Raw genomic sequence first — 21,570 nt, forward strand, 5'->3', positions numbered from 1 at the left:
CACCGCCCTTATCAATTCCTCCCTCACTTCAGGCATTGTTCCAGCATCTTTCAAGACTGCCAGAATAAAGCCTCTCCTCAAAAAACCAACCCTTGACACCACCGACATCCAGAACTACAGAGCGGTATCTCTTCTTTCATGTCCTCTCTAAAACACTGGAACGTGCCATTTCTAACCAACTGTCCTCCTATCTCTCACATAACAACTTGCTTGACCCTCACCAGTCAGGCTTCAAGAAGGCACACTCCACTGAGACGGCTCTCCTCGAGGTGACTGAGTCCCTCTGTGCTGCCAGAGCCTCGTCCCTCTCATCGGTTCTCATTCTCCTTGACCTGTCCGCAACATTTGACACGGTGAACCACCAGATCCTCCTCGCCACTCTTGTCTAACTTGGCATTGCTGACTCTGCCCTATCCTGGTTCACATCCTACCAAACAAATCGCACCTATCAGGTAACATGGAACGGCTCCTTGTCCAAACCTTGCACACTTGACACTGGTGTCCCTGAAGGCTCTGTACTGGGGCCCCTTCTGTTCTCCCTCTATACCAGATCTCTGGGCTCTGTAATTGCATCACACAGTTTTTCCTATCACTGCTACGCTGATGACACTCAGCTATTCCTCTCTTTCCCCTCCTCTGGCCCTGATTGCAACACACATATCTGAATGTCTGGCAGACGTCAGCACTTGGACGACTGCCCATGAGACTGACCTGAGGCTTAACCTCAACAAGACTGAGCTCCTCCTAATGCCGGGGAAAGACTGCCCACACATGGACTTACTGGTCACTGTTGAGAACATCACTGTATCTCCTTCTTCAACTGCCAGAAACCTTGGTGTGGTACTGGACAATAAGTAATGCTGCACCGCAAACATCACCGCGGTGGCCCGATCCTGCAGATTTTCACTTTACAACATTTGCAGGATCCGGCTCTTCCTAACAAGGGAAGCAGCTCAGCTCCTAGTCCAAGTGCTGGTCATCTCCCGCCTCAACTACTACAACTCGGTCCTGGCTGGACTCCTTGTCTCTGCGATTAAACCGTTGCAGTGTGTCCATAACATGGCAGCGCGCCTCTTGTTCAACCTACCTAAATTCTCCCATGTGACCCCCCTCTTCCGGGACATCCACTGGCTCCCTGTAGTAGCTCGAATCAGATTCAAGATGATGGTACTGGCATACAAGGCGGTCGATGGAACTGCCCCTGCCTACCTCCAAGCGTTGGTCAAACCACACACCCCAGCTCAATCCCTCCGCTCGACTACCTCAGCTGGACGTCTGGTACCGCCATCGCTAAGAGCAAGCAAAGGTTGATCGGCAAAATCACAACTCCTCTCTGTTTTGGGACCACATTGGTGGAACGAGCTCCCTGCTGATGTCAGGATCGCAGAGTTGCTCACCAGCTTCAGCAAAAGACTCAAAACTCATCTGTTCAGAGTTCACCTAGACTCTGCATAGCCATTCAGTCCCCCCGCCAACTATTGTCTGTTGTACGTCCTGGCACTTAATGTATCTATCAGCTATCACTGCTGTATACAGGGAATGGGTTAGCCTAGCGATTGTTAGTACTTGCACTTGGTTCTATGAACATCTTTACTGTACTGACAGCGATATATTGTTTCACTTCTTATGACAAATGAACTTATTGTAAGTTGCTTTGGACAAAAGCGTCTGCTAAATGCCCTAAACGTGAATGTAAATGGTCCACCTGGCTGCAGGTGGCAGAATAGACTTTTCTCCTGTCTTTTAATTTAGCTTTTCGTTGCCCATTCACTTACCTGGGCCATACTGAACCTTTCAGGCCTATCCTTCCCTGCAGATTCCCAACAATCCTGCATAAAAACATTTGCAAAAGCATAACTCCAGCCTGCCCTCTCTGCACAACTCAGACCTGGCATCAGACAGCTGAACCCCAGCGGTTCAGCCCCAATTTCTACCTGCAAAGGTATCCAACCTCTTCATATGTGTACTTGTAGCCAATTTTTATACCAAACAATCATAATCATTTATTGATCTGATCATGCAACGATATGTTGCAAGGATGTTACAGAATAGAGACGCTGTGGTAACTCTGGGGAAACGGATATGACGTTAGTCGAGGACACGGATGTGACGTCAGTGGTTGTTGATCCGAGGGTTTACTGGGAAATGTTTGGTTCGACGCCATATTGATATCATCTCCGCTTAAGAGCAGCATCAGAGTCTGTCGGAAACAAACACACGGCTTCGGAAAGTAATTAAGCTCTTAAATGGGTAAGACGACGGCGGTGATATGTTGACTCGTCTTGAGATCCCTCCGCAGTGAGAACCTCGTTCGCGGGGGTCCTCCTCTCACGACGGAACGGCTGGAATGGGATGCTCGAAATTAGCGTTATTGGAGAGAGAGAGGGCGGGACTTTCCGTTAAATGGGGTTAGCGGCGATATAAAGGGCGCGGCTTCTGATAGAGGGACCGCCGTTTCCATTATAGTTTAAGGATATTGATTTGTCAAAGTATTTGTAAAAACTTTAAATGTATCGTTGTTCTTGTCATGTTCCTAGTATTCTCCCTCCGGGGAGCCTCGTACACAGCTCAGGTCGTAAGAGACCGGAAGTGTCGTAGCAGTCGACCGGGATAACATTACAACTCAGGATCCTCTCTCAGCCTACACCTATAAGCTAACTGGTAGAGCGCTGTGTTATGCTAACGTTAACGTTGGATGAAAACTGCCCACGTATCTAACATGTATCGCTATAAAATAACGTCATCCTAACCATCGCATACATCGCCATGGCGTTGAATGCCGTTTCATTAAAATACCATGTCCATTAAGATCTCATCTTCTAGTGGGCTGTCGTTAGCCCAATGCTAGCTAGGCCCATATATTTGAATAACGAGTTAGCAATTGTAGCTAATATACGGCGTTAATGGCCTCCACTGGTTAGGGGCATTGTTGTCTGTTGTTTAATGTGTGTTTAGCAGAAACCTGATTTAAGTTTATTAAGGCCTGCATTTTAAAATCCAAGGAAGACGTTTTGGAAGGTACCTGAACGTAACATAGGTTTAGAAGGGCGTGTCCTCCCGACCCCAACTCACCACCATAGTCCTCGTGTTCGCACAGGATCAAACCCAGATGTGTGTGTGTGTGTGTGTGTACTGTGTATATATGAATATATATATATATATTTACTTGATCCGTGCTTTTTCTTGATTCAGACGCAATGGCCAGCCCGGGGAAGGACAACGACAGAATGAAGAGCTATAAGAACAAAGCACTGAATCCTCAGGAGATGCGTCGCAGAAGGGAAGAGGAGGGAATCCAGCTGCGTAAACAGAAAAGGGAGGAACAGGTGAAATACTTTGACTGTCCCTGGCCCAAGTGGACATGATTATGACGTTCCATCCCTTTCTTACACATGAATGCTGTAGGTTGACTCATGTCCTTACTTCTTCCACAGTTGTTCAAGAGGAGAAATGTATGCGTTCCTTCCAGCGATGAATCCATGCTTGAATGCCCAATCCAGGATCCAGATGTCAGCTCCACCGTACCTGTTTCAGGAGTATGTTTTTTTAATGTGGTACAATAAAGTACTGTGTATGCTTTTTAGAACTGAATCAAGAATTAATGGTCATTTAGACGCAGAGCCGAATACTTCCATACCTTTTATATAAATTAAGTTGTATCTTCCTCTATGGGAAAGTGGCATACATAATGGTAGCTAGAGTGGAAATCACAGTGTCAATGCAAATGGCTATTGACCAGCTTCCTATGGTTCATGTACTGTTTGCTATGCCTAGTGGTTGACCAACATCCAGCTCTCGGTCCACGCAGTGAGCTTGTATTGTAATCGTTTCCAGCTGAAAGCGTAGCCTATACAGGTTAAAACAGCCTCTGCGAACAGTCTGCAATTTTGTCCTTTCATGAGATTACAAATAATGTTATGGCAGGAACTGTTGTCTCACTTCTAATTAATGCACCATAGTATTGGATGGAAAAACAGTTTCTTTATAATGTTATTGTTAAAGTGATATATTTAGCTATTTCATCAGATTTTAATTAATTCATTGTGCTGGTTTCATTGTGCTGGTTTTACAACATGTATCTGCTTTGTTGAACTAATTGTGCATGGGTTGTGTTACTCCAGGAAGGGGTCATAACTCCAGATATGATCCAGATGATCTTCTCAGATGACCCAGACCAGCAACTTATTGCCACACAGAAATTCAGGAAATTACTCTCCAAAGGTTTGTATACCATGTAATTATGGTGCAAATGGGACAGATTTCACAGCAAGTGACAGAATTGTGAAATAAAGTACAGCAGAATAAGCCCTTTAATCAGCCTAATGCTACACAGACTTGATGACTGGCCCTGGACCCGGTTTTTTCACATTGTTGTTGTTTTCTGTGATCCAAGTTAATCCATGTTCCCAGGCTGAAACAATGTTCTTTTCCTCGTAAAATAAATGTCAGGTTTCCAACATGTTAAAATTGCGAAACCCTTCTCTTTCCTTCAGAACCAAACCCGCCAATAGATGAGGTCATATCAACTCCTGGGGTTGTGAACTGCTTTGTGGAGTTCCTTAAAAGGAATGAAAACTGCACGCTTCAGGTAAAGGGCCTCAGACAACAACACTATTATTCCATTGAGTGATCTAAGGTGATGAGTAGGGCTGTACGGTATGGACTAAAATTTATATCACGGTATGATTTGAGGCATAGACGGTACGGTATTATATCACGGTATGTTCATTTTATATTCTAATTTCGATATAAATGCTTCTGAAGGGGTAAAATACTGGTTAGGCAGCTATTTTTGTATTACTAGGAAATATTTCACATAGTAGGCCTACAGAAGTATTTTAAGAACATTCATTGAGCAAAACTGCAATAGAAAAAAATGCAAGTTAGTATGGATAGTATGGATTTCTTTCTCCACTTGGTCGCGGACCTTGCCATATAGTTTTGGCATCTCAATTTGGCTGAAGTGTGTGCAGGCAGGTAACGCGTACTTGGGATCGAGTGTTTTGATCATCTCTTTAAAGCCCTTTCTATCGACATTTTGAAAGGGAACCATGTCCTTACACAGGTAAACAGTGACAGTGTTTGTTATCTCGTTCCACCGCTGGCTTTTTTGTCGTAAGGACTGGCTTTGGAAAATGCCTGCGGAAGCGATGTCTGAGATGCAGAGACAGCTTCACACTACCAGTGTCTGTCTCATATGGTGAATGAGAGCTTGTGAAGGGACTATTGCGCAGGCTGCGCAATAGCATACTGCCTGAGAAGGCAGTATCGCTGTCAAATCGGTCCCTGGGAAAAGTAACGTTGCGCCGAATTGAAAAAGGAACTACGTTTCGTTACCATATTTTCAGTAGTTTTGCGTAACTTTACTTTTCACATATAAAATAAGTTACGTTACTGTATTTATCTTATATACGGTCACACCGGTCTCACGGTATGGTCAAAATCCATACCGTAGCGCAAATTCACACTGGTGTACTTTCTATACCGTTTATGCCGTACACCCCTAGTGATGAGTTACTAATTGGATGATGATTAAGCATGTAAGAAGCAAGAGAATAGCATGTACTGAACATCAAGTACTGTGTGATCATCCTTTTTGTCAGTGTCCTGTGGAGTTGCAGTTGAAATCATATTCTTGTGTGCTCATGTGTTCCCGGTTATTAGTTTGAGGCAGCATGGGCCCTGACCAACATTGCCTCCGGTACCTTCCTGCACACCAAGGTGGTCATTGAGACGGGCGCCGTGCCCATCTTCATTGAACTGCTCAACTCTGACTACGAGGACGTCCAGGAGCAGGTGAGGCACGCCTAATGAGCGAGTCACAACGATACAGGATCTGTAATCATTAAATAATTTATAGATTTAATGCATTTACTTCCTTCCACGAGGCTAGGTGTTAAGAAATAGTCTCTTGCCGTGTGCAGTTTGACATTCAGCGTGTGGAGTCCACAGAGAGTGACCGTGGTTGCTTTATTTCAGGCTGTGTGGGCGCTGGGCAACATAGCCGGAGACAATGCAGAGTGTAGAGACTACGTGCTCAACTGTGGTATCCTACCCTCCCTTAAACAGTGAGTTTGTGTGTGCGTGTGTTTCACCAATGTTTTGAAGCCTGCTACATCATGAGATTGGGCACGGTGTAGATATTGAGGTTGTTTTCTTCCTATTTCAAGGCTACTGGCCAAATCCAATCGTCTCACCACCACCCGGAACGCAGTGTGGGCCCTTTCTAACCTCTGCCGGGGAAAAAACCCACCACCAGAATTTTCAAAGGTCAGTCCAGTCGCCTTTATGAGTTTGTTCATAGACTTTAACAATATAGTAGTGCTTGTGAACTTGGGTGCCTCTGCCATTGCTTGAGATTTTTTGTAACCGTAAGGAATTGAATGGCTGCCCCATGATAGTCTATAGCCAAAACTCATTAATGCTTATTCCTTAATGTCAAAACGGCAAACTAGATTGCAAAGATTATTCATTAATCCTAAAGAACTCACAATATCACAAAGCCAACCCTTTAAGATAATATCACACATTCGTAGAGTCGTCCCCTGTTGAGCTGCTCCTGACGTCCTGGACCTGTGTCAACCTCTGACTCATTCCCCTCTCCCCACCGTGTCCTGTCTCAGGTGTCCCCCTGCCTCAGCGTGTTGTCCAGACTGCTGTTCAGCAGCGACCCGGACGTGTTGGCCGACGCCTGCTGGGCCCTGTCCTACCTGTCGGACGGACCCAACGATAAGATCCAGACGGTCATTGACTCGGGGGTGTGTCGCAGGCTGGTGGAGCTGCTCATGTAAGGAGACCCTGCGTGTGCAGGTCCGCCGCGCCTCTCTCGAGGGAAAGGCATGTGGAGTGGTGGACTTAATTGCGTGTCTCTTCCTTGTTGTGTCGTTGCAGGCACAGCGACTACAAGGTGGTCTCGCCTGCCCTGCGTGCCGTCGGCAACATCGTGACAGGAGATGACATTCAGACACAGGTAGTTTTCCATGTGTTTGATGACTAATGAGCAGCCGTTGACGCACTCACCTGATGTGTTCTTAGTTGGAAGCTCATGACGTGGGTCTCGTTTCAGGTGATTCTGAACTGCTCGGCACTGCCCTGCTTACTACATCTCCTCAGCAGCCCCAAAGAGTCCATAAAAAAGGAAGCATGCTGGACAGTGTCCAACATCACAGCAGGAAACCGAGCACAGATCCAGGTATTGCATCATGGTTTTGTTCACAGCAGTTGTGTCTCCCTTTTTAAATATGTTAGGTTTGTCTGGTAACAACTTGTGCTTCCTCCCTAGACTGTAATCGATGCCAACATCTTCCCGGTGCTCATAGAGATCCTTCAGAAGGCTGAGTTCCGCACAAGGAAGGAGGCCGCTTGGGCCATCACCAATGCCACTTCGGGTGGCACTCCTGTCCAAATGAGGTATTCATGGATTTTTTATTCAATGTAAACCTCAACAGTGGAGTGACGTGTATCATTTAAAGCATGGTCTTGGATAACGCTAGCCTGGTTTTTTGCTGCAACAAAAGGATCAACATATTTGTAATGGTCATAGTAATAATATTCGCCTATGGACAAATGGAGCCTCCGACCTTGTGTTGTCAGGTACCTGGTTTCCCTCAACACCATCAAGCCCATGTGCGACCTGTTGACCGTCATGGACTCCAAGATCGTGCAGGTGGCGCTGAACGGCCTGGAGAACATCCTCCGTCTGGGGGAGCAGGAGGCCAAGCAGGGCGGGTCCGGCATCAACCCCTACTGTGCTCTCATCGAGGAGGCCTACGGTACGAATGCAGACACGGCGCACGCACGCACAGGCACACTTGCTCTGTCCCGTGCTCTCATCTGTCCAGAGCATTACGTCTGGTTAGGTACAGAACATCAGCGGTAAAGACGCACTGAACTAGATGGCATGAGATACATGTTGTTCACGGCTTTGATTTGGTCGGAATCGATGCTCATTGGTTGCCGAGTTGCATTTTGGTTCAGTTTGTGTTCAGTCATATTTAGAAATACCAAAGTACGTAAACAAACAGGCATGGGCTATGTCGTAATTGAACAGGATTCACATCACTGTATTACGAAAAATATGAGAAACTATTCACTCTTGCAATATAAAGCAACTACCCGGCGTTGTCCGGGTAGTTGTTCCTCCCTTGGCCCTCTCGTCCCTCCGGCCTGTCAGATGGTGTCACATCCCATCAACTGCCACCAAATGTGGTGATGAGCCTCTCGACTCAAGCCACTTCGGGAAGTGGTCCACTGGATTGGAGAGTGAGACGAGGGCAATTCCAAGTTTTATTCACTTGAAAAAACAGAAACTTGTTCAGCGGCCAGGATGTATAACTACATTGGTTCTGTATCTCTGGATGTTCTACCATCGTGCACAGTATGAGCGGCAGTTTCAGTTGGAATGTGAATCAAGACAGAGAACACAATGTGTTAAGCCATGTAATACAATGCTGAGATACCCAGGGACACGCCAGGGTGTATTCTGTGAAATATTCAGACGGCAATTGGTTTTCAAAGAAGCGTGAGACTCGCATGCATGGCTTACTAAATATCAGTGCATGTTCAAGTTTCTACTATTGCCACACAGCAAGGCTGGTGGAATTAACCTGCAGTACAGATGGAATTAGCTTTTTGGCAGTACAACCCCTTCCAACAATAATTCAAAACTAGGTCAATAAAAGGTGACGGGTACAACAACAGTGCAAAAACAGGATAATAAAGTGCAGAGATCAAGGCAACATTCACATGGTCCATATGTTAGTGGTTCAGTTTGATGAGCTAAAGAGGTGTGTGCATAACCTTATTAAGGTGGTCTGTTTTGACCCCCAGCAGTCTTTATCTGTAGCTCCGCTGGGCCACACCAGCTGGTTCCAGTTATTGCTCATGTCAGCTAATGATTTGGATACTGAAATCAATGATTATTTAATTGAACAATTCTTTGTTCAGGACCAGATCATTGCCTCTTCACCAGAGGACTGTTCTGTCTACCTCTCGTGGTAGATCGTGAAGTTCATATTTGTGATCAGAACCGATCCAACGGGACTAGGGAGGGAACTACTCCTCGGCTCTGCACAAACGCTCCAAAAGACCTAGGTCTTGAAGCTCCAATGACGGATGCCCATTTTTGTAAGTGTCTGAATACATGTGTCCTGTGTTCACTTTCCAGGCCTGGACAAGATTGAGTTCTTGCAGAGTCATGAAAACCAGGAGATCTACCAGAAAGCCTTTGACTTGATCGAGCACTACTTTGGCGTGGAGGAGGAGGACGCGAGCCTCGCACCGCAAGTGGATCAGAGCCAGGGCCAGTTCATCTTCCAGCAGCAGGAGGGACCCATGGAAGGCTTCCAGCTCTAACGTGGCCCAGCAGGACCCAGTGTGCCACCTTTTATTTCCCCTCCACAACCTTTCCTCCCGGACTTGGAGTCAAAGCTGCCAGAGTGCGAGAGAGAGGGAGTCAGTGCCCTCTACAAGGGCCGACCGGAACTGCTGTTCGACACTCTGTCCTCATATCTCCTCGGCACACATTTTTCTGCAACTAACACTCGCCATAAAAGAGGCAGGAGAGACAGAGGTATACTTTTCTGTTTTAGTTGTTTTTTTTGTGAGGAGAAATGTGCATCGTCTTTTGCATAGAGTTGCGGACGCCTATACAGAGTACTAAGGGTTGCTAGTTTACCTCCATTTGAGTTTAGCGGCTCTGCTGAGGCAAAATTTCTCCAAGACGGAAGAGTAAAACAAAAAAATATCCAACTAAATTCAATGTTTATTGTAAGTGTGGTTATAATTACACAATGATAATATTATTCTTTGTTTGATAAAATATAAATTGGTATATCCAAATTACCTTCCATATCCCTTTTTAAATGTGAAACTACCTCTTCAGTCTACAAAACAAAAACAAATGTGGCGCGTCAAACAGGCATTTCTACCTTTTCTGGAGCCTGAACTGGGGAGCTCAGAGTTCATGACATATGTTCTACTGTGTCCGTTAAAGATTCTCTCTGAGGGAGCTGTACTTCCTCACCGGCTTAAAGTGTATTTTGTTTTTATTCCCGTCATTGAACTAAATCGGTAACCACCCAGACAGCTACTCCGCTTAATTTATTATGGTTTGTCCTCACAAGCGAGGCAGAGAGTTGTCGACCCCCGGACTCATTCTGAGCGCTCTAACCCAGACTATAGGCGAGAGGCGTGGCGTAAGCGATAACATGTGTGTTACAATCTCGTAGTGTTATTATGAAGTTTGAGTAGTGTTGTGCTGCTTCTGTTTGAATGCGTTTCGTTGAACACAGGACCCGGGCGAGTGAGGTGCTGTCCATATCAAACGACGGGATTGTTCAGTCATCTTAACAAACAAAAAAAACTAATTTACATAAACTTCTATTTTGAAAAACAAAAAAAATGATATGCTCATCTCATGGTGAAACTAGTGACATGTATGATATGAACCCTCTTTTTCTGCTTGTGACGGGACGCTATCCTCCGGGATACCTTACAATAGACTTGATGGAATTGGACATGGCTAGTTAGACCGAAATTGCAGGTTTTGTATATTATATATACATTTAAGAAACTGTCTGAAATTATTTAAATATAAGGTTGAGTGTGGGAAGGTGTTTTTTGCAGTTAATTTCTGACTGATATGCAGTTGTTGTACTTACTGTCTCCTATAGGTTTCTTTTCTACGGCTGGTCGATTTTTCTTTCTTTTTTTTGTCATCATCTAGGACGGTTTGCCTAATGTTTTTTTAGGAGGACTCTGACATTTAGTTTGAAGTCTAAATGGGAGATGCTGATTGGTCCTCATGTGTCTCTCTGGTTTTGTTTTACTATACCTGAACCAATGTAGAGATTTTTACATTGGGCATGATATATTATTTAAAAATGTCCATGCAGTGTATCATAGTACATTCATTTTAAACCAGCCCTTCGATGAGAAATTGATATATTTATCGGAAATGGAAAATATATTCCTAATGCAAAAATAACAAGCACATTCAATCGTGTATAGTTTTCTAATTTTTCTCTTGTGTGATTGTATTTTTGCTTTGTTTTTGGGTGCAATTTGGTAGAATATTGTATTTGTTTTGGGAATTAAATTTGCTGCGTCTTCAAGCAGATTGTAATACATAACCCTGAAAATGGCGATAGAATTTAACCTTCTACAGGACGATATTGCAGTTTGTAGCAGTTGTTGGGTGTTGTATCTTTATGAGGCTGGACTGTCGGCACCTTCTCCGTTGGAACTATGGCAGTTGCCGTCCTCTGAAATATTGACATGATGGAGTGTAAAAAAAAGGTAAATAAATTGACCCGTAACAAACCACTAGGCGCTGTTCAATCGTTGACACAGCTGTTTGGAAATTGTTCACATTGATTGGCAAGCTGGATTGACATAAGGGAGTGCTAATGTGCTTCACTATTGCTGAGCAATATCACACATTGTTATGTCGCTGTTTTTTTCTTCCAGCAAAATAAAAATATTCCCATTGTTTCAATATTGGCTACTAATATTGGTTCATTGCAAGGACACGAGACAAAATGAATAGCATGTTTTTGTTAAATGATCTTTAAAAAGAAAATATGCAATTGTTTGTGTTTGAGATCAAAATATTTATCAGAAGTGGAGTGCTTTTTTGTTCAATTGGATTATCTATAATCCTGTTGACCTATGTTTTCTGCTGCAGAAAATGTTGTTGAGCTGTTAAGCCCCAGATAAGTCGCTGTTCAAACTGCATTTGGATATCACAATATTTCCGCAGTATCAAAATAAACAAGCTTATTATATGGACTAAATAAACTCCTAATTTATAACCATTAGGGAAAGATTAACTTGTGGGAAATCCCAGGGGTCTGACTGAAACCGGTTTGGTCTCTTGGTCAGCGAATAGACTGCCATTGTATACAAGGATTTTAGAAGGCTCTAGGCGGTAATGAAGAATGTGGGATTGTGAAACTGACTGTGTCCATAACAATCCTGTTAGAACACACACACACACACACACACACACACACACACACACACACACACACACACACACACACACACACGCATACATATATATGTTTGTGTGTGTGTATGTATGTAACAGTTTTTTTTTTGCCTTAAATTATGAGAAATGAATACAAATTCCTACCTTCAGGGCCGGCTAATTCCTATGTACTATACCTGTGCATTATAATCCCTTTATTAGTAAGGGTCCGGTGAAGCTTAACTGATATCTTATTTCTCCAGATATTCCTCCCTTGGTTTCTATTCCTAAGGGAGTTTCAATTCCAATTGCCTTCCATTACCATTCCTTGAGAATTTGGTTTCTGTTGAGTAACAATACTAGAACGATGACGGTAATATATATATACCTGACGATAATGATTCATATTAACAACATAATATGATATCTCAGTCACAAACGTATCCTCTCTCCTCATATTCTCTCTCCTTTCTCTCACTCTTAAGTTCACTGTTTATATGTTTTCATCGTCACATAACCAGTTTGACCAGTTAATAGAAATGGTTCTAATTCAAGAGAAACATGGAAACCAGTGGTGCCTGGGGTGACTGAGCCCTCCCTCACCTGGACACAGGTGGGCTGTGTTTTAAATGTCTCTTAAATGTCCCTTTATTTACATCTTATTCACAATTTATACACATGTCCTTATCAAAAGAATTTCCCATTACACAATTATCCTGAGTTATGAATCAAAGTAAAAGCATTAAGTTGACGGAATATACTACTATACTATAACACTGTAAATCACAAGCAGAAGACCGTTGTTCATTCAGTCATAACCAATATGTTTGCAATATGCATCGCAATCCACATTCTATATGTACAATGCAGCTATAGATATTGCGTATTGTATATGTAGAGTTGGAGATATATATATATATATATATATATTTATGTGTAACAATATTGCTATTGCTATGCAGTCATATGCTAGTCCGTCTCCTGTGACGCTGTCTTACTGCTACATCAGAGGTGATGCTGACGCTGTTGCTACTGATGGAGGCCTTCGTAGCCCGGCTGCTCCCTGTTGACTTCCGGAAGAGAGACGGGATGCTTATGATGTACGGCCCTGCAAACCTCTCCCCGGGCAGGGTTGTGTCCGAGACGGACACAGAGTCCAGGTTTCTCCTGGAGTACTCGTAGACGTTCTTCTTGAAGGCCGTGGCCGTGTTCTGGTCCCTCTTGAAGAGAATCACGTAGCACTTGGGGAAGAAGTGGCAGCTGAGGACGCCGTAGTTGGAGATCAGGATGACCACCATCTCCACAGCCGGCACGTAGATCCCCGAGGTGGTGACGTAGACGGGCACGAAGATCAGCCAGGAGATGAGGTAGAGCAGCATGCTGAACGTGATGAACTTGGCTTCGTTGTACTTCTGAGGCAGCTTGCGGCCTTTGTAGGCGCAGGCGAAACAGACAAGAGCCAGCACCGCGATGTATCCCAGCATGACCCCGAAGAGCACGTAAGAGCCCTCGTGGCACTCGGCCAGCATGGTGGTGGGGTACATGACCACGTGGTAGAAAGGACTCCACAGCACCAGCCAGCAGGTGCACGTGCCGACCTGCAGAGCCACGCAGACGGCGACGATGACGTACGGCCGGTAGAGCTGCCTCAGGGCCCGCTGCAGACGCGGGTTGACCTGGAACGCCAGCAGGATCTTCAAGGACTTCACCAGGATGCAGGAGACGCACAGCGTGAAACTGACGCCGAACAGCACCTGGCGGGCCTCGCAGAGCCGGAGGCTCGGCGGTCCCACGAACATGGTGGCGCTGGTGAAGCTGCCCACCAGGGAGAGGAGGATGACCTGGCACAGGGGCCCCCCGCCGGCCCTCACCACGGGGGTGTGGCGCCGGTGCAGGAACAGAGCGGCGATCAGCAGGACCAGCAGGATGCCGACGGCCGCGAGCACCAGCAGCACCACAGCGAAGCCGTCCCTCCAGGAGAAGAAGTTGAGGGTTTTGCGGAGGCAGCGCGAACTGCCCTCCGGACTCCACTCCATGTTGCTGCCGCAGCGCACGCATTTCACTGAGTCTGAAGGGGAGGGGGGTGCAGCGGGGAAGGGAGGCGGGGACAAGGGCAGCAGAGATGGATTCAGAACACAAGCGTAAACTCGGAGCATGACAGTGTTTTAGGTGTAAATGTGTGGGTCGTTTTCTCACCCGTGTCGTTAGAAAAGTAGTTCTCTGTGCAGTTGATGCACTCGTAACAACAGGTGTGTTGACCCAATGCCACTTTCTTGGACTGTCCAGGCTGGCACGTATCTGAGCATTTTGACACAATTCTCTGAAAGAGAAGTGCAAAGTTAATTCTATTTTATATGTATAAATGCATTATTATTGGGAAAAAATGTCAACCAAATTTGGATTTGTTGCTTGAGTAGATCACATTGACTTTGGCTTTCAAAGAAAAATAACTGATTAACATAGTTATGCCCATGTCAGCACTGGATGAATTTTACTTTCAATGTAAACCAACCGACTCATTGTGTTTTGAGTAAACATTACCCTTTATTTTGTGAGTGTTAGAATGTGTGTGTGTGTGTGTGTGTGTGTGTGACCTTACTTACACTCAGTTCCGTAAGCTGTTTCCTAGCAAGGTGACTGGCGTAAACAAAGCTGTGGTTGAGAGTGCTGTACTCAGCCACAATATCATGGATGTAGATGTTTCCTTTTTCTGTCCTCCACAGAGTGATGTCGTAGTCCAGGTTGATGTCTCCATTTTTGTCAAAGCTGTAATTCTTGTCCCGGATCGGGAACCGCTGGTTTCGCAAAGCTTTTAGCACCTAACAATATAAAAATACACAATATTAATTCATAATTTCCATAAACTAATTTGTTAAACAGACAATATGAACGGACGCAAGCAACATGTCGTTTTATTTTGTTTCCCGCATTCTTTAAAGAGCCATCTATGGCTTTCGTTAATTAAACACAGTCAAGCCAACTCATACATTAGAATTGTACACTGTCTGAAATACCCAAAGCTAAAGTTGTCCCTTACCTCCCATGGTTGCACGGTGCCATTTTCTTTACAGTTCCTCAAGCGACAGATGGAGGCGACAGCATGAGTGATTGCACTCACGGCCATTTCAACGCCGAACACTTTATCGTAATCGATGTGTTCCTGGAGGCTCTCCTCAGCATGAGCTAACGTCATAGCATCCATGACGCCTTGGCTGGTGTTCAGCTCTGCATAGAACTCATTCAGGAAAGGGTTGGTCACTGGGCTGTGGTGGCCAGTGGTCAGCAGCATGCTCAGGTAGCGGTTGAAGGACTCCATGTCTCCACGTTTGAAAGTGAAGCCCACCACGTGGCCCACCTCCTCCAGTTTCATGTGTTTGCTCAGGGAGCTGGTGGTGGCCCAGATGTCGCTCGCCAGCCATATCCTCCTCATGCTCTCCAAACGTTGGCCGTCCTGCAGCGTCTGTCTCCGCAGCTCCTGGATCAGGTGCATCATGTGGATGGGCTTGACGAACGACACGATCACTTTCACCCTGTGGCTGCTGAGGATGGCCCTGGCCGCGGCCCGGACCGAGAGAAAGAGCTGCGGGTTGGACAGGGACTCTGGGAAGGTCTCTCTGAAGGACACGCAGATGCCCACCTCTGAGGCCTGGGACACGAAGCTGTCCTTCACGGAGCGGCCGTAGTCCCCGTCCGTGGTGAGGATCCCCACCCAGCTCCACTTGTTGTCGCTCAGCAGCTGCACCATGGCGGCCGTCTGGTACTTGTCGTTGGGGACGGTCCTCATGAAGCACGGGAAGCGGGCCTTGTCACTCAGGATGGCCGCGGTCGATGCGTAGCTGATCTACAAAAAGATGGCATTCGATAAAACAAAAAAAGCAACGACGATTTCATTACGTCACCGGTGAGCAGGTCATTCGGGTGTCAAAGCGGTGTCGTTTCGTTGCACAATCTTCTTCAAACTTACTTGAGGTATGGACTTCAGCGTGAGCTGCCTGGCGATGGCGATGGACATCTCCGAGTGCTGTGCCCCGACAACAGCCAGGACGGGCGGGGGGTGAGGAGAGGTGGCGTTGGTTCCCTCGCTGCTGCAGTCCCCCTGACCGCTGAAGTCGGCCGTGACCCTGAGGGCCACGCTCACGTCGGAGCAGGAGTCGTAGATGCGGTATCCCAGGGTGACGCCGACCTCTTTCAGGGCCGGCGACCTGTTCATAGTGTCGATGGCGTTGATCATAGCGATGGCCGTCGTGAAGCTGCCCTTGTCGAAGCTGTTGGAAGTCAACAAGAAGGGAACTGGATGAGGAGTCACCGAGTGAACAGAGTCAACAGTGTCATCGACGGATGGCTCAAAGTGGCCTAAAGACACAAAATAAGAGAATTGAGGATTGATCCGCCAATAAAGTTCCTCTGTGACAGGTGCCAATATTTGCAGCTAAAAGCGTGATCTCACCTGACACATTTCTGCATTTGGGGTGGAAAGTAGGCGCTGTCTCTCTGCACGTCTTGATGGATGGGAAACACCCCACCGATGATGAAGTCCCCGGGTCGTGTGGCGCCCACTGGTCTGGTCCCAGCCTTCCTGCTGTGGCCCCTCACCAGCAATGGCAGCACGAGGAGCAGCCCCTTGAGTAGAGGGCCCGTGTAGCTCATCCTATTTACTGCGCTCTACTCTGTGCCGGTTTTACAGTCTTGTGTCACACTTGTCTGTCACATCCAGTTTTACTGTTTTTTTTTTCTTTTTTCTCCCCCCCCCTCTGTTGTTTCTCTCCTTGGCTATTGCTCCTGGTTGAATGAGCTGAGTGCCTCTGGCACAGTGATTCTGTTTCTCACCGTAAGCATCTTCAATAAACACTTCCCTGTTGCCTGGAAGCCCCCCCCCCACCCCCATGCCCTAGTTACCTGTAGTAGGAGGCCTTCCCACTTTTCCCACTCATGAAACTAGAAACGTTGACTAGTTTTGGTTAAAAAAAAACATGAAACAACAAAAGATGTGTTTCTGTGTAAGCCTTTCTCTGATGAGAGATGAGGGCATGATGACACGTCTAGTATCTATAAACATGTGATACTCTTTAGACCTGCTTCACAGGTTTGATGCGCAGACAACAGATATAGACATCACTGACATCAACATGTCTTTCTGTACACATTTATGATTATTTTTGACTTGGCGTAACAACGACTGATGTTTTACACATATTACACACACTTTGGAACAGATTGAACAGATTTTTTTTTTCATATTTCCCCTTCAAGTACACCTCATACATATTTTCTTGTATCTCTTGTATTGGTGTTTTTGTGTATCAGCTGTTCACATTTCTTCATTGCCCCAGTTGCTGTTTCTATACCGGTATGTTTTCACTGTATGGCATGTCATTATTCTTTATGAATTTATTCATTTATTATTAATTATTTATATTATTCATACTATTTTGGATAACTGTTGTGCCCCCCGACCCCACAACACCCCCCCCCCCCCCCGTGCCCCCTCCCCCATCCCTTCATTAGCTAATTATCTTTTTATATAAAACAATATGGGATCATACATGTTGAATCTTATTATAGATTTGCCGTGTACTTCATCCATCATCATCATCATCATCCTGTACAAATCTATGAATGAAAACTACAAACAAAAACAGTGAATGGCTCTTCCACTATGCGTCAGTGTCGGAGCATTATCCAGCACAGAATATCCTTTCAAGTGCCACTAGGGGGAGTGCCAGGAGCAGAAATGTCTCCTTCCTGGGAACCCGAGGAACTCGGAAATTTACAAGTACCCCATAGCGAGACACTGAAATCTTCCCATCACCTTTACAATGGCTTATGTATTTTGTCTTTTCAGGACTTATTACGAGATGTATTATTCTAGATGACTAATTCACACTGCATTAAAGACAGGATGGGAGGCGTAGATCATTTTGTCTAGACATAAAATGACAGGCTAGTGTGCTGCTGTGCCAATGTGCAATGTGGTGTGTGTGTGTGTGTGTGTGTGTGTGTGTGTGTGTGTGTGTGTGTGTGTGTGTGTGTATGAGGTTTAATTTCCCCCAGGGATGATTTAAGTAGGCCTACCTATCTCTCTATCGATTGATCTCAGAGAGTAATGTAGTGGGAGATAAGGTTCAAAGCCGGCAGGTATTGAAAACAGCATGCGGACCACCCCCTTACCCCCCACCCTCCCACCATCTGTGGCTGCCTTATCCTCACTCTCACTTAAGGGTTAGCCTACAGTAACGCAGCAAAAACAAGGAAACACTGAACACTAAAATTGAACTATTTGTTTTGTGAAACTTATGGACATAATCAAGCTGGGGTTGTCATGACATTGCCTCGCACATTGCTCCCGCCCCACATCCTTGGCAAGCATCTGTGAAAAATAGGGCCCCCAGACACTGTCAAGTCAGTGTGTAACGCCTAAAGCCTCGTTGACAAAGGAAATACCAACACAATTAGCATCCATTGAGTGTTATGGATGAGAGTGACTGATAGCGGGAGTCGCTGCAGCGTGTTGGGATAGGCCTACAGGTGAGCGGACACATGGGGCCCTAACCTGTACCAGCTGCAGCCTACTTGGCAAGCAGCTCTCTGCTTGTGTTCTTACATTTGTGACAGATTACATGCAATTTGTCGTTGCGGGCCCCTTAAACGTGCATGATTCTCGGATGACTTGTTCCACACCCACCCAAACCTTGACGAAAAACCATTTTACTCATAGATGGAAACCGCTCCCGATGGTCTCCCTTTGTAAGCATGTTGGGCCGTCAGAAGCGTTAGGAAGAGGTTGTGATTTTAACAGTAACCTTATTTGCCTGCCTCATAGTAGGCCTACCTTGAATCACAAGGTAGAGCTACAGATCATCCATAAGAATGCACGTTTGTGTGTGTGTGTGTGTGTGTGTGTGTCCATGTGTGTGTGTCCGTGTGTCTGTGTGACTGTATAGTTACTGGTGAACATGAAAATCCACGAGCCTACCAACAATCTGTATTATTGTGATCCTCAGCTTCCTTATCTCTATAGCTATTTATGTAGACAATATTCTGATCCTTTGTCCATATCATTGTCCATATCACACATATATATGTCAATTATATAATTTTGAAAATCATAAAACACTCTCTAGCAATTAATGACAAACCCTTTTGAAACCCCAACACATTGTCCGATGTGACGGCATTTCACAGCTGCTCTTGCTCGGGTGCGGTTTTCACGCAACTGTTGTTCAGAGAAATAAAACCAAGCCAAGAGTTACACAAAGCTTGCATGGCAACCAACCCTCTCTTTATTAATATTTGGACATTAGCAAATGGTAAATTTATTGTTGTGATGTCATATGAGCCAATGTCTCACCGTGATAATGCTGGGAAAATTTACAGTTTTTTTACATAGACGCCTTGGCCCCTAAACCGACGTTAATAAGCGAGAAACTACCCGTTCTTTGCTCAGATCTGCTCCCAGATCAGCATGCAATAAGGTACTGGGAACCCTTTCGGACGTCTCCTACAAATCGACAAACAAAGACACGAACAAAAGATATACACACGCGCGCGCGCAGACGCACATTAGGCGGCCAGCTAGATCCTTCCTCGGAGATGTATCTTTACGGCTCTACGACCACACATAGAAGTTGAGCTGTGAAACAATACAGCCATGGGAAAGAGCCGGCGGCGAGCACAGTGGAGAGCAGGAGGTCTGAATCAAATCAGCGGAGGCCCCGTTCGGCTTTTCCAACAGATAACGTGAGACAGAGACAGAGAGACAGAGAGACAGAGAGAGAGAGAGAGAGAGAGAGAGAGAGAGAGAGAGAGAGAGAGAGAGAGAGAGAGAGAGAGAGACGAGGAGAGGCGGGCGGGCGGACAGACGCTCGACGTTTACAGTGAACACAGCCCAAGGGGGGAGAGCTTCTCTGGAGCTTTTTTATTGCTCTTTACAATTGAATCATAAAAAGGTCATGCTCTTTGATGCTGCCTCATTATTTTCACGCTGTCCCCTGAGCTGGCTGGGTTACGGCATGAACTGCTCTCTGCTTCCACTCATCCTCCACGCTCACCTGCTGTACAGATGTCTCTCATCCCCATTAGTTAAACACAGAGGGGGTGAAGGGCAGACAGGGCAAACACAGAGACCCGGAGAGTGAGGTGGTCTGGGCGGGTTCGAGCGACAAACGCTCAGGTAGAGAGAGAAAGGCCAGACGACGCTGACCTCCACAGACATAGACAGGACGACGTCTAGCGCTTGACCGTCTGCATTCCCCAAACCCACAACACCGCCGTCTCGCCTCCCGATCCGCCTGGAGACACGATGCCGTGACGCATGATGTGTGATATATATACTGTATATATACACACAGCAGTAATAGCCTTGCCTTCACCTTAATTACTCCTGGCTTGCATTGCGTCCCTAGAAGTGTGAGCCAAAGGGGCTGTCCGTCAGCAGCAGCAGCAGCAGCAGCAAGCGGACAATGACACCATCCACTCACCAACGAGGAAGAATTCGAGTCCCATGGCAGGAGAGGAAGTAGAGGTGAGAGGGTCCGTCAGTGGGGGGGTTAGGGGCTAGGATGGCACAGCTGTGGCACAGGGGGACCAGGGCGAGAGTGCGAGGGGACACAGCTGGGAGGGAGAGGGAAGTGAATCACCGGGAGTTTTAATGCAGCTCCTTTACAAGGAAAAGCAACAGGGAGAGGGTCTCAACACATAAACAACAGCAGGTCAGATGAGACCCGCTGTATTTTGCAATGTTTCTTTAGCTTGACTCCCATCTGGCTCTCGGACCGTTTGACAGGGGAGTGGGGATGATCAACGTGTGTGTCAATGTGCATGCGTGCATGTTGTGCTTTCTGTTCACCCTGAGGAATACGTATCTGCAATTCAGGGTGATAACAATAGAGGGGATTGTGGAATGAATTGATTCATTTGAGAAATTGAGAAATGCGTAAACTGTGTTAATTATTTATTTATTTAGTATCATATGTGTGTGTGTGTGTGTGTGTGTGTGTGTGTGTGTGTGTGTGTGTGTGCGGGCAAGTGCATTTGCGCATGTGTTCGTGATTATGTGTGTGTGTCAGTGCTCACACTGCTAATGAAGTAAAGGTGTGCGAGTTACTGTGAGCGAGATGTGGCATGCTCAGGAGTTGTGGGCTTTAAACAGGAATATTGCATTGCAATCATGTCTAAAAGTGACTTCTTACACTACAATCCACCTTTAAAGGCCATTTGTGGGTGTAAAGTATTGTTTATGTGTGTGAACTTATACCCATGTTTTTCTGATGCTCTTTTACAATCAAACAAATATATGCACACTTAACTTAAGTGCGCTCATAATTCTTAACATGCGCTCATATTTGTGATCATAAAAGAGCATCCGTTGGTCTGTGTGTATGCGCATGTGTTGCATGTGTGAGGCCAAGAGGAGAGCTGGGGGTAAACAGAGTGTGGAGGTGTTCTGGCGTTGGGTATGTATCAAGAACAGCTATCTGTCATTGGTTAATGGTTGCAAAATAACAGTTTCACAACAGCACTGGGGGACACTACTCTGGCGCGAGGCCGAGGCTGCACAAACAATGTCATGAAATGAAACTGATATAACTTACATATAGGAT

The 21,570-nt window shown here is 45.9% G+C and overlaps 2 protein-coding genes across 2 annotated transcripts; one reads left to right on the plus strand and one right to left on the minus strand.

Annotated features, from left to right (window-relative positions):
- Nucleotides 1-2,128: 2,128 nt before the first annotated feature.
- On the plus strand, nt 2,129-11,497 carry kpna5 (karyopherin alpha 5 (importin alpha 6)). Its single transcript, XM_084471365.1, has 14 exons — nt 2,129-2,250; nt 3,193-3,326; nt 3,435-3,536; nt 4,122-4,221; nt 4,494-4,588; nt 5,665-5,796; nt 5,980-6,068; nt 6,171-6,270; nt 6,624-6,787; nt 6,892-6,970; nt 7,067-7,192; nt 7,283-7,410; nt 7,594-7,772; nt 9,167-11,497. Exons 1-14 carry the CDS (start codon nt 2,247-2,249, stop codon nt 9,352-9,354), a joined length of 1,620 nt encoding a protein of 539 aa, XP_084327491.1. The 5' UTR covers nt 2,129-2,246; the 3' UTR covers nt 9,355-11,497.
- Nucleotides 11,498-12,933: 1,436 nt separating this feature from the next.
- gprc6a (G protein-coupled receptor, class C, group 6, member A) lies at nt 12,934-16,618 on the minus strand (the record flags this gene model as incomplete). The annotated part of the gene is made up of 6 exons (XM_084471685.1): nt 12,934-14,039; nt 14,168-14,291; nt 14,575-14,790; nt 15,009-15,812; nt 15,936-16,236; nt 16,419-16,618. The coding sequence occupies 6 exons, from the start codon at nt 16,616-16,618 to the stop codon at nt 12,934-12,936; spliced, it is 2,751 nt and encodes a 916-aa protein (XP_084327811.1).
- Nucleotides 16,619-21,570: the final 4,952 nt, after the last annotated feature.

This window comes from Micromesistius poutassou (assembly GCF_964030765.1).
Source record: "Micromesistius poutassou genome assembly, chromosome: 8".
NCBI lineage: Eukaryota > Metazoa > Chordata > Actinopteri > Gadiformes > Gadidae > Micromesistius > Micromesistius poutassou.

Coding starts and splice junctions, on each gene's coding strand:
- kpna5 (XM_084471365.1), top strand. Junction 4,222..4,493: donor CAGGAAATTACTCTCCAAAG/GTTTGTATACCA, acceptor TCTTTCCTTCAG/AACCAAACCCGCCAATAGAT. Junction 7,193..7,282: donor GAAACCGAGCACAGATCCAG/GTATTGCATCAT, acceptor CTTCCTCCCTAG/ACTGTAATCGATGCCAACAT.